The sequence below is a fragment of the Camelus dromedarius genome, chromosome 21 (genome assembly GCF_036321535.1).
Source record: "Camelus dromedarius isolate mCamDro1 chromosome 21, mCamDro1.pat, whole genome shotgun sequence".
Lineage (NCBI taxonomy): Eukaryota > Metazoa > Chordata > Mammalia > Artiodactyla > Camelidae > Camelus > Camelus dromedarius.
The window spans coordinates 24,909,186-24,924,037 of NC_087456.1; the positions used below are offsets into that span (position 1 = coordinate 24,909,186).

At 39.9% G+C, this 14,852-nt stretch overlaps 1 protein-coding gene and 1 non-coding gene across 3 annotated transcripts in view; both read left to right on the forward strand.

The window, feature by feature from the left end:
* The window catches only part of RAB3GAP2 (RAB3 GTPase activating non-catalytic protein subunit 2), a 73,265-nt gene that overhangs the window by 28,391 nt on the left and 30,022 nt on the right, over window positions 1-14,852 (forward strand). For both annotated transcript variants that reach the window (XM_031438396.2, XM_010992979.3), the window contains exons 8-15: window positions 550-649; window positions 3,583-3,681; window positions 9,168-9,316; window positions 10,074-10,153; window positions 10,276-10,365; window positions 11,749-11,888; window positions 13,799-14,015; window positions 14,594-14,737. In XM_031438396.2, the coding sequence (XP_031294256.2) occupies window positions 550-649; window positions 3,583-3,681; window positions 9,168-9,316; window positions 10,074-10,153; window positions 10,276-10,365; window positions 11,749-11,888; window positions 13,799-14,015; window positions 14,594-14,737 (1,019 nt within the window). The remainder of the gene's footprint in view (window positions 1-549; window positions 650-3,582; window positions 3,682-9,167; window positions 9,317-10,073; window positions 10,154-10,275; window positions 10,366-11,748; window positions 11,889-13,798; window positions 14,016-14,593; window positions 14,738-14,852) is intronic.
* On the forward strand, window positions 5,908-6,039 carry LOC116148741 (small nucleolar RNA SNORA36 family). The gene has a single exon (XR_004132304.1). It is a non-coding gene; the product is annotated as a small nucleolar RNA SNORA36 family (small nucleolar RNA).

Genomic DNA, 14,852 nt, shown 5'->3' on the forward strand with positions numbered 1-14,852 from the left:
GAACTGGTTAACTGAATTTGGTACATACGGTGCAGTACAGCGTGGCCCCAACAAAAAATGATTTGCTCACTTATTGAAATGTAAAAATATCAGACATATTATTGAGTAATAAAAAAACATGTTACAGGTTACACCACGTGGTATAGTCTCATATAGAAGTGTGTTTATATGTGACAGTATGTATTGAAATACATCTCTTTCCTCTTTTTATTTTACTATATTGTTTGTATCCATACAGTGACTATATTTCATTTTTATGAAACTTGTGGATTTTTTTTGGTTAATCTCACCATCTGTCCTGAAAACATTCTTCACCGTGTACAAAAGCTCATGTTTGAGAATTTTAAGTCCTCGGCCAAAAGGCATTCTGAAATTGTTTATTTTGACTATTCCTCTGCCTGATACTGTTTTTGTGTGTTGGGTGCTTGACAGTTGGTTAGTTATAATTTTTAAAATTTTACCTTAATCATGACATTTAGCTATAATAGAAAAATAGATATGCTTATTTGGCAACGATGAAAACTTGTTATTTTCTTCTTTCTTTAATAGAATGAAGAGTTGAGCATCTTGTATCCAGCGGCCATTGTGACTATTGACGGATTTAGCCTTTTTCAGTCTCTTCGTGCCTGCCGAAATCAGGTAGCAAAAGGTAATTTTTGGCAAGAAATATCTAACTTCTGGTGATGGTTGTCATGTTTAATTTAACCTACTCAGAAAATTAAGTATGTTTTCTAAATTGAAAGGGCCTCCTGAACTAGATTTTAGGGAAAAAAGCCTGCTGCTGCAGAAATGGGAGTGCACTGTTGGGCAGATTGCTTAGGAGGATAAAGGCAAGGGCTGGGGCATCAGCACTCCTTGCGTGTTGCCAGTAGAACAGCAGCTTTGTTCACTGAGTCAGCAGTGTGTCTTGGCCGGTTAACAGAGAGAGTCAACTTAGGGGTGGAGAACTTAGTTGCGTCTAGCTGAGGAGCCAAACTTCTCTCTAGAGGAGCAGCTGTTTGGGCCAGCATGCTAAATAAAATCTTGTGATTCTACATTGCTTCCATTCTCACTGGGGGTAAAGACAGCACACTGTGTGCAGGGGGGGGCATCTCCACAGAAGGTGGGACCTGACAGGGCATTAGCACTGGCTTCTTCACCCTAACGTGAGACTGAACAGAGAAAAGTTGGAGACCTAAACATACTGTGTGCATAGGCGACTACATCATTTCCAGACTTCGGCATGAAAAGTGCACAAGTAATCAAGATTTCTTAACTTGTACTACCTGTAATTTACCCTCTGATGCTATTATATTCTTAGAAGAGGATATTGTATTTCATCAAATTCAAGATGCCATTGATTGTAACGTGCACTTTTTGTATACCCCTAAGAAGTGGAAATGCTGCCAGTGAGAGTCACACCATGGATTTTAAGATCCCAGTTTCAGAGATGTTAAAATATGGGGAATAAAAGCCTTAAAATCAGTGAAAATACCAGCAGTGGTGCTGACTTCCCCTGCTTTCTTCTGGATTTGGGTAAAGGAGCCTTAATGTTCCTAAAACAAACTATGCTTAACTCTTAAGTTATTTAGATGGCTCCCTGAAAATAGAGTTTAATTAAGATATGTTAACCAATTCATAAAGATTGTTCCTAAATCCAGAACTAAACTGTAAGACAGAAAAGAAACAATTTCTAGGGAAAGAATGCAGCATCTAATATTATGATAGAAAAATTGTCACTGTCTTTTTAACAGGTTGATATGATCAGTAAAATTCTGAAGTCTTGGTTATATGGTTCTTTAATAGTATATGATTTTCTCTGAAGACAGAATTTGAACTTTTGTGCCTATTTTCATAATCTTTTAAATTATTTAAATTTAGTCCACCATAAGCTTCATTATCTTCATTATCTTGGGAACACTTAAAAACAGCCACCAATAATATATATGCCTAAAGAGACTGGTGATTTTATTTAGGTAAGAATTCTGCCAATAAAGTAAACTGGAAATAGATAATTATAATACAGTAGCCAAGACATGGAAGTAACCTAAATGTCCAACAACAGATGACTGGATAAAGAATTTGTGGAATATTTATACAATGGAATACTACTCAGCCATAAAAAAGAATAAAGAAATGCGATTTGCACGCATGGACCTAGAAATCATCATTCTAAGTGAAGTAAGCCAGAAAGAGAAAGAAAAATACCATATGATATCACTCATATGTGGAATCTAAAAAAAAAAAAAGAAGGACACTAGGAACTCATATACAAAAGAAAGGCAGACTTGCAGACATAGTAAACAATCTTATGGTTACCAGGGAGAGGGGTGGGAAGGGATAAATTTGGGAGTTTGGGATTTGCAGATGTTAGCCACTATATATAAAAATAGATTAAAAAAAAAACAGATTTCTTCTGTTAGCACAGGGAACTATATTCAATGTCTTGTAATGACCTTTAATGAAAAAGAATATGAAAATGAATATATGTATGTATATGTGTGACTGGGACATCGTGCTGTACACCAGAAACTGATGCATTGTTACTGACTGTACTTCAATTAAAAACAGAAATAGATCATTATAGTTGCTATCTTCAGCCATTTCATTTTTACTATTTTTGAATTTGTTTATTTTGTTATGTATGAAACCATAAAGCCATTTTAGCTCCTAGGAAGGAAGGAAGGAAGGAAGGAAGAGGGGGGAGGGAGGGAGGAAGCCATTTAGTGCCTCTTATTTATTGTAAGTTGCTCTAAAAATAATTCTGATTAGTTAGCTGCAAATTGTTGTGACTTGTGTTTCACAATATAGAAAAATTCTCTCTTCTTGGCCTTAATATCAGATCTGAAGTGCTCAGAGGATTCCATTTTTGCTTTGTCAGAGTGCTTTGCTTCGCCTTCCAGCCTCAGCAGCCAGCGCCCAGCTGTGTTCTGATTCGCAGCATGAGGGCGTGCTGCTCAGCGGACCCTGTGCAGGAGCCTGTGGCGAGGGGTGTGACTTGCTTTTCTTCTCGTTACTCACTCACTGGGTATAAATGCTGAAGTTAATGAGCAGCTCTTCATTCATTTTTTTCTGGCAGTGGTGTTGCTGTTAGCATATCTTTCTGTCAAGCCTGGCCTCGGTCAATTAGAGACCGTGGTATGTGTACTTCCGCTGAGCATATTTGTCAGGTTTTTAGTTTTTCACAAAGGCACTGGGTTGCCGTTCCCAGGATTTTATTCAGTGTCTTTCTCAAGGGGGAGAAATCGCTTACTTGGCCTCAGTTGCAGTTTGAATTCATCTTGATTTTTAGTAGTAGTCTAGGATTTTTAGTAGTCTTCTCTAATTATTTGAGTGTCCCAGATTCTCTTGTGACAGCCAACTTAGTTTTTCTTTCTTTTTTTCTTTTCTTTTTTTTTTAAACAACTTATTTTTTAATGTTTGCATTTTATTGTCTAGGTGTGAGTAAATCTCACTTTACACACAGTTTACACTCCTTTGCCTCATTATTTTTGGTTGAAATTTTAGAATAATAAATCAAGTTATTACATTTTTGATGTTTTTGGTAACACTTCATTTTCTCCATTATTTAAGTTTGGATTGTCTGATTTTTATCTTTGACAGCTGCAGCATCAGGCAATGAGAACATACAGCCACCACCGTTGGCTTATAAGAAGTGGGGTCTACAAGATATTGACACAATTATTGATCATGCCAGTATTGGTAAGCATTACTAGTTCTAATTATTTTGGAATTTACTTCTTAGACTTTGATTGAAGTATCTCATTTGTTAGAAATACCGATTTATTCTTACGTGAAAAGAAAAATGCATTGCGTTTAGTGAGGTATTTGGAAAGTAGTTCAGACTTAGAGATTCTCATAGGTTAATAATGTCTTTAAGAAATAGTAGTTTTAATGATTATGCCCTCAGCAGCAGTATGTTACAATTTTAAGTCAGTCACTATTCAACTTAATTTTTATGCAGATGAGTTTAATTCATGTAATTACCAGATAGATCAGTCTTATAAAAATGTAACCAGCAGAATATAGATAAAAGCAGATTTCTTCTTGCAAACAGTATATGAAGGCTGACTGTTAGGTCTCGGAAATGCAGAGATGGAACGACATGGTCTCTGCTGTCAGGAAGCAGGAGGCTAGTTGGAAGAAATACTTGGAAACAATAATGTACCCCAGCATAACGACTGTTGTAGCAGACAGGTGGACCAGCTGTAGTGGGAGCAGGGGAGGAGCCCCTTGCGCTGAGGGATCAGGAAAGAGGAGGTTGACTTCAGTCCGAGATTGAAAGAATGAGTAGGACTTGACCCAGAGAACCTGGGTAGTCTAGCGCGCAGGTGCTAGGTGTGCCCTGAGTGCTGGAAATGAGGAGGGCTGGCACGAGGGAGGCCAGAGTGTAAGCAGGAGTCAGATTCTGAAGGCCTAGTAAACTCTGCAGAGGAGTTGAGATCTTTCTCCCAGCCACACTGAGAGTCAGTGAAGGATTCTGAGCAAGAGAATGGTATCACTGAGCCTGTTAGAAAAATCACTTTGGTGGAAGTTTAGGGGTTGCATTGTAGGAGGTCAAGACTAGAAGCCAGGTGCAGTCAGGAAGCTGTAGTTATCTCAGTAAGAAGTAATGAACTTCTGAATTAAGCGTAGAAATGTGGGTGGGGAAGAAAGAAATGCCATTTTAAAATACATACGTATTTTTTCCTGTTATAGTGTAGTAGATGCTTGTTAACATTTTCAAATAGCATACAAACATATAAAGAAAGAAGGAAAAAGTAGCCCTTTAGATCTACCACCTAGAGATACCACCAGCCTCTCGGGAAGCATCCTTCCAGACGTACATGTGTCAGTGCGTGTGTAACGTGTGTATGGTTACGTACAGATGTGTTTTCATGAGTAGGGTTATATCCTGCCAACTATATTGTAGCCCTTCTCTAATCCATGAAGAGGCTTTCACAACAATTTTGCTAGCTATACATTTTGTTGGAGTGCTACTAGAAGACAGATGGCATCCTTGAAATAATTGAAAAGGTTTTATTTGCAGAGAAACTGTGCAGATGTGGCAGAGGAGAACCACAAGGGAGAGTAGCGTCTCGGGGCTGATTAGCAGTCCAGCTGTTAACCGTTCCTAGGCCTAAATTCTGCTCACTGGAGATAATTATAGAATCGTGCCAGAAGAGCAGGATGGCTATTGGCCAGTGGCCACGCGGAATAGCTGTGCTGGCTTCATTCTCCTTTCTGTCTTTGATCTCCTGATGGGGCTTCCCATTGTCTGAACCCAACTCGAAGTCGAGGTTAGTGACTTGTGCACCCCCGCTCCTGGGGGCCAGCAGGGAGAGAAGGAAGGAGTGTGAATCTAGAGGTGGGAACAGAAGATGCCTGACAGACAACTCTCTTTGTTTATTGTTGCATTTCTTGCACAGAATACAGGCAGACTTCACTATATGTGTTTCGCTTTATTACGCTCCACAGATACTGCGTTTTTACAAATTGAAGGTTTGTGGCAGCCCAGTGTCGAGCAAGTCTGTTGGTGCCATTTTCCCAAAAACATTTGCTCACTTTGTGTCTCTGTGTCATGTTTTGATAATTATTGAAATATTCCAACCCCTCCACTAGCAAAAAGATTATGACTTGTTGAGGACTGAGAAGGTGCTTAGCAATTTTTAGCAGTAAAGCATTTTAAAATTGAGGTTTGTACATTGTGTTTTTAGATGTCTACTGTTGCACACCTAACAGACTACAACAGAGAGTAAACATAGTTTTTATATGCACTGGAAACCAAAAAATTCAGGACTCACTTTGTTGCGATATTCACTTTATTTCGGTGACCTGGAATTGAACCTGTAGTATCTCTGAGGTCTGCCTCTAATCTGTGTTAAGCACCTTATTGATAGACACTTCCATTTGTCTTTACTTTTTTGCTAATGTTAAAGTGTTGCGAGATTCCAAAGTGTTGAGTTCAGTTCAGGGTAACTTCCCTGTTCTGTTAATTAAACTTTGGGACATTGAAACAGGCTAGGAGAAATGATTGGATAGAAAATATTATTCTATTCATTTATCTCCCAGCCTACAAAATGGAAAAAAAAAGGAAGGTGCATTGAGCTTAGTGGTATGTACATCTTTATTTAAAGGTCTTATTAACTATTCAACAAAGAAATGAATGAATATTATGTCCTAGGCTAGAGATACTGGTGCTAGAAATGTAAGACAGACGGGACACCTGCCCTGGTGAAGCTTACATTCTGGTGATGGGGAGGCAAAAAATAAACAATTAGACCAAATGAATAAATATGGTAATAACAAAATGTTAGTAAGTATCATGAAGAAAATAAGCAGAGGGTCATGAGAAAAGTAAAGGCAGAAGGAACTGGGCAGACTGGTGAGCACAGGCCTCTCCTGAGACATGAAGGATGCGAAGCAGCAGGCCGCGTGAACAGGTGTAGGAGGAGCATTCCCGGCAGAGGAAGCAGCAGACATGGAGGCCTGCAGGCCCTGGAAGACTGGGAAGGAGGTCGGTGTGACTTGGTTGGAAGGAGTGAGCGGGAAATGGGACCAGGGAAGTATGGAGACATAAACTAGGGTCAGATCACATAGGGGTGAGGAGTTGAGGTTTTATTCTAAACGCAGTGGGTGTCATTGCCAGAGTCTTAAGTATGGACTGTTTAACAATATTACTCTGCCTGCTCTTCAGAGAGAGGCTTGCAGAATAAAAAGTGAAAGCGAGGAGACCAGCAGGGAGTTTGCTGCAGGAAGAGAGAAGGATGGCTTTGTCTAGGAGGAGGCAGTGGCACTGGGGAGAAGTTGACAGTGAGATGTATTTGGCACTTCCTAAGGGATGACTGTGAGAAATGAGAGAAAAGGAAGGATCAAAGATTTCTTAGTTTTTAGGTTTGAGCAACTGAGTGGATGATCAGACTGTGGCTGAAAGGAGAAGGCAGAGGTTGGAGTGGACGAATGGAGAGTTGTGTCTGTTACAGGTTAACTTCGGACACAGTCGGACATCCAAATGGAGGTGCCAAGTAGATAGTTGGATAGATGAGTCTGAAGGTCAGGAAAGAGGTCTGGATTATGGATATAAATTTGGGAGGGGATGGTTAACTGTGGAATGCCACACAGAGTTCAAGAAAGGACATGGTGGATTGGATTTGATGACCTAGAGCTCTTCATTGACTGTGATGGGAGCAGTTTAAGTAGAGCAGTGGGGATGAAAGCCAGATTGGGGTATGCTTGAGAATAACTATTTCCACCTCCTACTTTCAAAAGTCAGAAACACAAGAACAGGAAATCAACTCACAGCGTCTCCATTTTGGCTTCAGTCCTGGCCTCTTTGTTAAGCTTCTTACTCATTTTCCGACTCCTCCTGAATATCCAGACTTAACACATCTGAGACAGGATTCTTGATATCCTCCCATCAGGCTTGTGCCTCCTTTTTGCTTCTGTCTGGTCTGTATCAGCTCTCTTCTTCTCTTGCTCATATCAAAAGCGTTCGAGTCATTCTTGACTCCTTTTTTTTCTCATGCTCCTTGTCCAAGCTACCGTTTGTCTCTGCTGCACCCCAGTAGATCCTGAATCTGACCACCTCTCATGTCCACTGCTGTCAGTATGCTAATCCAAACTACCATCTTCTCTTGCCTGAACTATTGAGGGGAGAAAAAATCTAACTGGTCTTTCTGCTTCCTTTCTTCCCTCTTTAAAATCTGTCCACCAATTAAATTAGAAAGTATTTTAAAACTTAAATTTCAGTTTATACTCAACACCATTCACCCTTTGATTTTGTGCTGGTAGAGTCAGGCAGAACTTAGGCCAATTTTTTCATGTAGTAAAAACATTTTGTATATTGACTCATGAATTCATTCATAATTATGAGACAGGCATACTAACCTTTCAAAATTGTTCAGCGTTTACAAGGAACATTTGATGACTTTAATCCCTGGATCCAGTAAGTGGTGTGCTTATGAACTCCCGAAAGGCATCTCCTTTCTCAGGACTCATGTTCTGGAGCAATGCAGGTTTTGATCACTTGCATTCAGAGCAGAGGCAACACATAGATAAGAAAATTAGTGTAAGTCATGTTCCGTTCTACAGTGTGTTTGAGTTCAGAACCTCTCAACCAGGTATCTTCAGGTACCGGGAGAACCCAAGTTTGAAGACACTGCCTGAGACCACATACGTGGCAGTCTAGTGGAGAGCTCTTTACTTTCTAGATACTTTCTAGATTTCTCAGCTCACTCCCCCCCCACCCCCACCGCCCTGCCACCCAGGTGAATTTAAGTGTCACTGGCTTCTCTGATGCTCCACAGCATGTGGTGGCAGCATTCAGGCTGTCTCCTTTTGCTCTCAGAGCCTCGGGGACATGAACAGTAGCTCTTCGTTATAAAGGGCTGGGGGTTTCTGGGCTACAGAGCAGATAGATGTCTGAAAGTACTTGTCTTCACTGTGTTGGGAAGGATACGGGAGCACAGATGCTCTCTCACCTTTTTGGTTGGGAATGTAAATCAGCACCACCTCTATGGCGTGCAGTGTCACAGTATTTTTAAGATTTTCAAAAAAAAATAGCTCCTCTTTGGGCCTGTACTTCTGTTTATGAGAATTTATTGTACAGATGAACCGATATATGGATTTGCAAAGAAAGATCAAGGATCTATCTTGCAGTGTTACTTGTCGTGGCAGAAGGTGGGAAACGACCTAAAGGTCCGCTAGAAGGTCGGGTCAGTTACGGCGTGGCCGCCCAGTGGAATACTCTGAGCAATTGCCAAGACTGAGGCATGCCTCCTTGATATTTCATTAAATTAAAAAACAAGGCATACATCAGTTTATTTGGTGTGCAGTCATTTATGTACATACAACATTTCTGGAAAGCAGCATAAGAAACTTTGAGTTGTTGCCTTGAAGAAGTGAGCTTACACCCAGAGATATTGGTGGGCTCCGTATTTCTTGTGCCATGTTGAATTTTGTATTTAAATTGCTATTTAAATTTTGTTTGATAATATTTTATTGTTTAGAGGGATTATGGATGGCAGTTTTTGTGTCTTATGAATGTTTTATGGCATTGATTTTTGTAGCTTTTAAAAATGACTTTTGTCTGTTAGGTGAAACTAAGCAGTTAGCATCTCTTAGAATGGAGTTGAAATAAAAATTGAATGACCTAAAATGACAGTGTCATTTCAGTGCATTAAAATCATGTGTTGTTGTTTTATCATTAGGTATTATGACTCTGTCCGCTTTTGATCAAATGAAGACTGCCTCCAATATAGGCGGATTTAATGCAACAATTAAAAACAGCCCGCCCGCCATGTCTCAGTATATCACTGTAGGGTCCAGTCCATTCACAGGCTTCTTCTATGCTTTAGAGGTAAGAGTTTCATCACTGATCATGAGTAAGGCTACTCTTGATTTTTCAGTAAATTTGCAGATTGAGTGTGGTAACAACCTTAGAAAGATCGGAAGCAGTTTACGTTTCTAACTTTCAGTGTAAGCTAGTCTCAACTCACTTTCTTCCAAGTTCTTTAGATTAACTGAAAAGGTGCTAAAGTCAGCGTAAAACAAACAGCCTTCTTTGTTTCTGGTGCCCTGAGTGGGTTAGGGTTAGCTGAGTTGTCTTTAAATATTGCTGCAATATTCAGAAGCTTAGGGTTGTTAGTGATGTCAGCCCACCAGGGATCTGAGTAAATTAGGAGGTAAAAAGACAGAACAGGCTGCCAAGTATTCTTGATAAAGTGGTGAAAATTGCTTCCTGAGACTGGGGAAGGTTAGGTGTTAGATTTGGCAGTTCCTAGTTTTTGCTTAAAAAGCACACATCTCAGAATTGTCCAAACCATCTTTTTACTTACTAAAAGTATATATCAGAAAAAAGAGGGGAAGAGTCAGCTGTGTGTGGATAGGAAATCGATAGCCCTTCTAGAATGATGCCATTTTAATATCCTAGTTTACATTTTTAAAATTAATTACAGTTTCAAGAGAAATCATAAAGCTAGACCACTAGTGATTTTACCTCTAAACTAGCAGAGTTAAAACTTTTGATTGTATTGCTACCTTCTACCTTTTTAAAGTAAGCCTAGTTTAGAAAGTATGCTGTATTTTTCAGCTCTTTCAAATGTTCTGTTTTTCAGGGTAGCACACAACCACTGTTATCTCACGTTGCACTCGCTGTAGCGAGTAAACTCACTTCTGCTTTGTTTAACGCTGCCAGGTAAGGACATCACAGTTAAGATGATGTAATTTGTATCTCGCTTAGTTTTAACTTAGTTTTGATAGTCTGTGTTTTAAAACGCTGTCAGCCCTGGCTTTATTTTAAATTTTCTTCCCCTGCAGTGGTTGGCTTGGTTGGAAGAGCAGGCATGAAGAAGAAGCTGTCCAGAAGCAAAAACCCAAGGTTGAACCAGCTACCCCATTAGCTGTAAGGCAAGTCCATCATGCTTTTCTCACATGTTAGTAATTTTAGAAATGTACGGTGTGTCTGCGTGCTTAGCTGATTTGTTAATGTCCTGAGTCTTTGGAGCTTCTGAAAGGCATTTGCTTAGGACTCATTCTTTCCTCCAGAATGTAAACTCCACGAGGGTGGTGATCCTTGCCTGTTCTATTCACAGCTCTCTTCTTGTCATATAGTAGGTTCTCAGTGTGTGTTTGTTGAGTGCGCTTTTTTACAAACACCTATGCACTTAGCTTACGTTGCAGGAAAATTGGTTTATTGATGGTTGTTGAATTTTTTTCAGTAAAAAGTTTAGTTTGTCAGAAAGTTGTAGAAACTTAAAAAGTACTTAGTTTTAAAAACAAAAACCAGGAGCCACGTGCATCCAGGCCCTCTTCAGTACACTGGCTTGTGCTTGCTTATTACTTCCTCAGTGCTGATGGATATTCAGTGGATTCCTCAGGTTTTGGGGAGAGGGGCCGTGATTTTTGCTTGATTTTGTTCTGAAATCATTTTTATTGCCTAACATAAAGTACCACCGTGAAGGGAAATAGAAACCTCTCCCCTGTCTTTGATGTCCTTCAACTAAAGAGATATAACTAGTTATCTGTCATTAAAATGTATTGAAGATTCTCTTCTATGGCTTTTTCCCCCCATTTTAAAGTATTGTGTTATAACACATCACATTTTCTAAAATCACCCAAGAATCAAGAAATAAGCCAAGTGGCCCTCTACATCCAATAGATGTAAGAGGGGTGTAACTCTGTCTCAGGGACTTTTTTCAAAATGAGCTCTTCTGGGCCTTTTCCAGTACTTCTTCACTTTTATTTTACTCACAGTTCTAATAAAATTGATTATAGACCAAGAGCAGTTTACAGACAACTATTTAGGAAGAGGGAAAGTCCTTGCTTTAAGCAGGTACATTGGTATCAGCAAGATATGACATCTAGGAAAAAATAGAACAGATTAGAAATAAGAACTTAAAATAGACAAAAAGATGCCTGTGTAGGGGCAGAGTATTCCAAAATTGAGTTTGCTGTGAGGAGGGTGTTGTTTCCTGTGACCTGTCACTTAATCAAGGAAAGATGGTTGTACTTGATACTCTCTGAAGATATAAAGTTATGGATCTCTATATAGAAAATCTCTGAAATGAAACTTAGGTGTTGTTATTTTATAATAGGAGAAACTCCTTTATGCATTTGTATTGCAAAATGTTTGGTGTAGATTAGTTAGTAAATTATCTATTAATCCATACAAGGTTCATTTTTCTCTATATAAAAATAGATGCAGACTGTTTTGTTAATGCATTCATTATTCTTTTATATACTTGAGGATCGGACTTTGATTTGAGTTTCTTATTTTCTTTTAACTATTAGATTTGGACTTCCAGATTCTAGACGCCATGGTGAAAGTATATGTCTGTCTCCGTGTAACACACTGGCAGCCGTAACAGATGATTTTGGCAGAGTTATTTTGTTGGATGTAGCTAGAGGAATTGCAATACGCATGTGGAAAGGTACTTATAAAAATCCAGGAAAAAAGTTAATTTGCTTTTTACCCCAATAGTTGAGCAATGTTATCCTTCTTCACTTCTGGTTAATAACACTGTTTAATTCTTTTTATTTATTCTCTCTTTTCTTTCTTTTCTTTTTTTTTTTTAACGTGAACTCAGATCAGCAACACTTGACCCAGTAGTCCAACTGATACATCCTTTAAGTGTGACTAACTCTTTGGCTCTTTCAACTTTTTCCTTCTGTATTTCTTTTCAATTCTTACTGTCATTCTCAATTCCTGAATTCAGTTTCTTGCCCCTGCCAGGTTCATTGCATTTTGCAAGGCCATGCTTGAGTCAGATGTTCTTCCCAAGTCTAGAATGTCGAGTCTTTGGGATTTAAGATGGCCAAACCTAGCAAAATCCATTTTGGCTAACTTGGCTTCCATATCCACATGCTTAGGTCAGTTCACTTAAGCTTCTCGGTAACTGTGTCAGTTAAGAGTTGCATTTAGCTGCAAGTAACAGAGCCAAGTTCAGGATTGATATGTTATCACTGTGACATACTCAGGAGCTCAGTCTCCTTCCATGTAGCTTCCCCACTCAAGGTTATCTCATGGTTCAAATGGCTGCTGAAGCTCCTGGCCTCATTACCTGCATCCCAGGACAGAAGAAGGGGAAGAGAAGAACTGACAACTTGGTCCACTTTGAAGATATTTCTTGAAGCTTTACCAAGCTTTTTCTACAATATATTAGCCAGGACTTAGTCACATGACCATACCTAACTATAAGGGAAACTTGAAAATAGGCACATTGTCAACCTGAATAAAATAAAATCTCCTTGACTAAGGAAGAAGGGAGAACGTGTTGTGTGAAATTATCTGGTTAACAGCATGTCAGCACAGACTACTGGTTAGAAACCACAATTTTAGTGCAATCTGGTCTTGTTTTATTTAGCATTGTGAGGAAAAATAGATTTGAGGACATTAAGTACTCTGGGCCAGACTGAGCCCACTGTTACCTTCTTGCCAAAGGATTCCTGCAGTGTTTACCAGCCACGTGTTTAAGTGTCTTTAGAGATAGGTTTGGATGCTGCAGATACATAGTTTCTCCCTGGTGTTTGTCTTTTGCAATAACATCAAGGGTGTGTTATCAGGGAGACTTTCGCAAAGTATAGAAGACAGGTATACCAGCTGGTCCAAATCCACCGTGGCAGTTCATTGCTGCCGTTGTTGCCTGTTGTTCTGCATCTGATGCAGTCTGCTTTCCTCCCCATTCTGCAAAGACAGGGATCAGTTGCCTGTGAGAGGGGCCACCCTCGGATGGCAGGCAGTGTCAGCTGCATCTTCCTGCTTCCCATCCTTCTGCAGCCCGCTTGCCCTCTGTCTGCACACCCCCAAGGGACTTGAATTGCAGGAAATCAATTGGATCTTTTCTTATATTTTAATTGGATTTTTATTTTCAATCTGAACCTGATAACCTCCCCAGAGTTTTTTAATGGGAAGAAATTTCTTAAAGAGGGGGAGGGAGGGGAATGGAATCAGGGAAGGTTGCTCACAAAACCTCCATGATAACTTTTCTTTTTAAAGAAAACAGTGATCAGAGGCAAACAGAAAATACTAATTTTTAATAACTTGGTGATTGATTCAAAATTTATTATCCTTATTACTATCTTCTTTTCTGTTTAAGATATTTCATAATAAAAAGATAATATACTTTTTTTTAAATGGTGGTCCTGGGAATTGAACCCAGGACCTCATGCATGCTCAGCATGCTGTCTACCACTGAGCTATTACCCACCCTCAATAATGAACTTTTATAGCTTCTCTTGAGAACCCCTCTGCCCCCCATGAAAATATCCCAGAGTGCTTCAGAAGGCTGCTGCTAAACCTTGATGAGAAAACTAAGTAGCTTTCCTTTTCTGTGTCTCCAAGGGTATCGAGATGCACAGACCGGTTGGATCCAAACTGTGGAGGATCTCCATGAAAGGGTGCCAGAAAAGGGGGACTTCTCCCCCTTTGGAAGTCCTCAGGGTCCAAGTCGAGTGGCCCAGTTCCTTGTGATCTATGCACCACGGAGGGGGATTTTAGAAGTGTGGAGCACACAGCAGGGACCTAGAGTCGGGGCTTTCAACGTGGGAAAGCACTGCAGGTAAGCCACAAACCCTGGCCTCTTCCTGGTTACGGAAAGGAATGCTTTTGTTAAAGTAAAGCTTAATTTTAAAGCTACTTATTAGATCGCAGGTTGTTTGAGAATTGAAATGCCCTTTATTATGGTTTTTCCTGCAAGTGCCTGGGATATAATTAAGGATTAAGTGTTTGTTAAACAACAAAAGAATCTGATTGAAAAGGCTCGATATGCTACCGAGTTAAAGGTAGCTTTAGTGCTGCCGTCGGTCCCCTTCCCTCCACCTGCACTGCTGGAGGCTCGGGAAGAGAGATCCCTTCACGGTCCCCTGGTGATGATGCCGAGTGAGGTGAATGCTGGGTTTGCCGCTGCAAGATAGGCTTGACTGTGTTCATGTCATTTTCTAGCACATTTGAATGAGGTGGAAACCTGTCAGTCGGGTTCTGCTTTGTTTATGTTTCTGGTATCAGCTAGTATTTGTTTGCCGCATTAAATGCTCCTGAATCGCTAATAATGTAGGGGTCCCAAGCTATAATAAAAGCAGCTTTTGACATTTCCCCTTCCGCTGAGATTTTTACCATATTGGTATGTGATTTCCTCAGGCTTCTGTATCCTGGTTATAAAATCATGGGCTTAAATAACGTTACCAGCCAGAGTTGGCAGCCGCAGACTTACCAGATCTGTCTGGTTGACCCTGTGTCTGGAAGTGTGAAAACAGTGAACGTTCCTTTCCACTTAGCACTGAGGTAAGTACTGTCACGGGCCAGCCTGTTACTGTCCTCCTGCTGACTTCTCCCTGTCCCTTATTTTGCTGATTGTTTTGCTTTGTTTTGTAGTTGTTGTTTTATTTTCCTTTCTCAT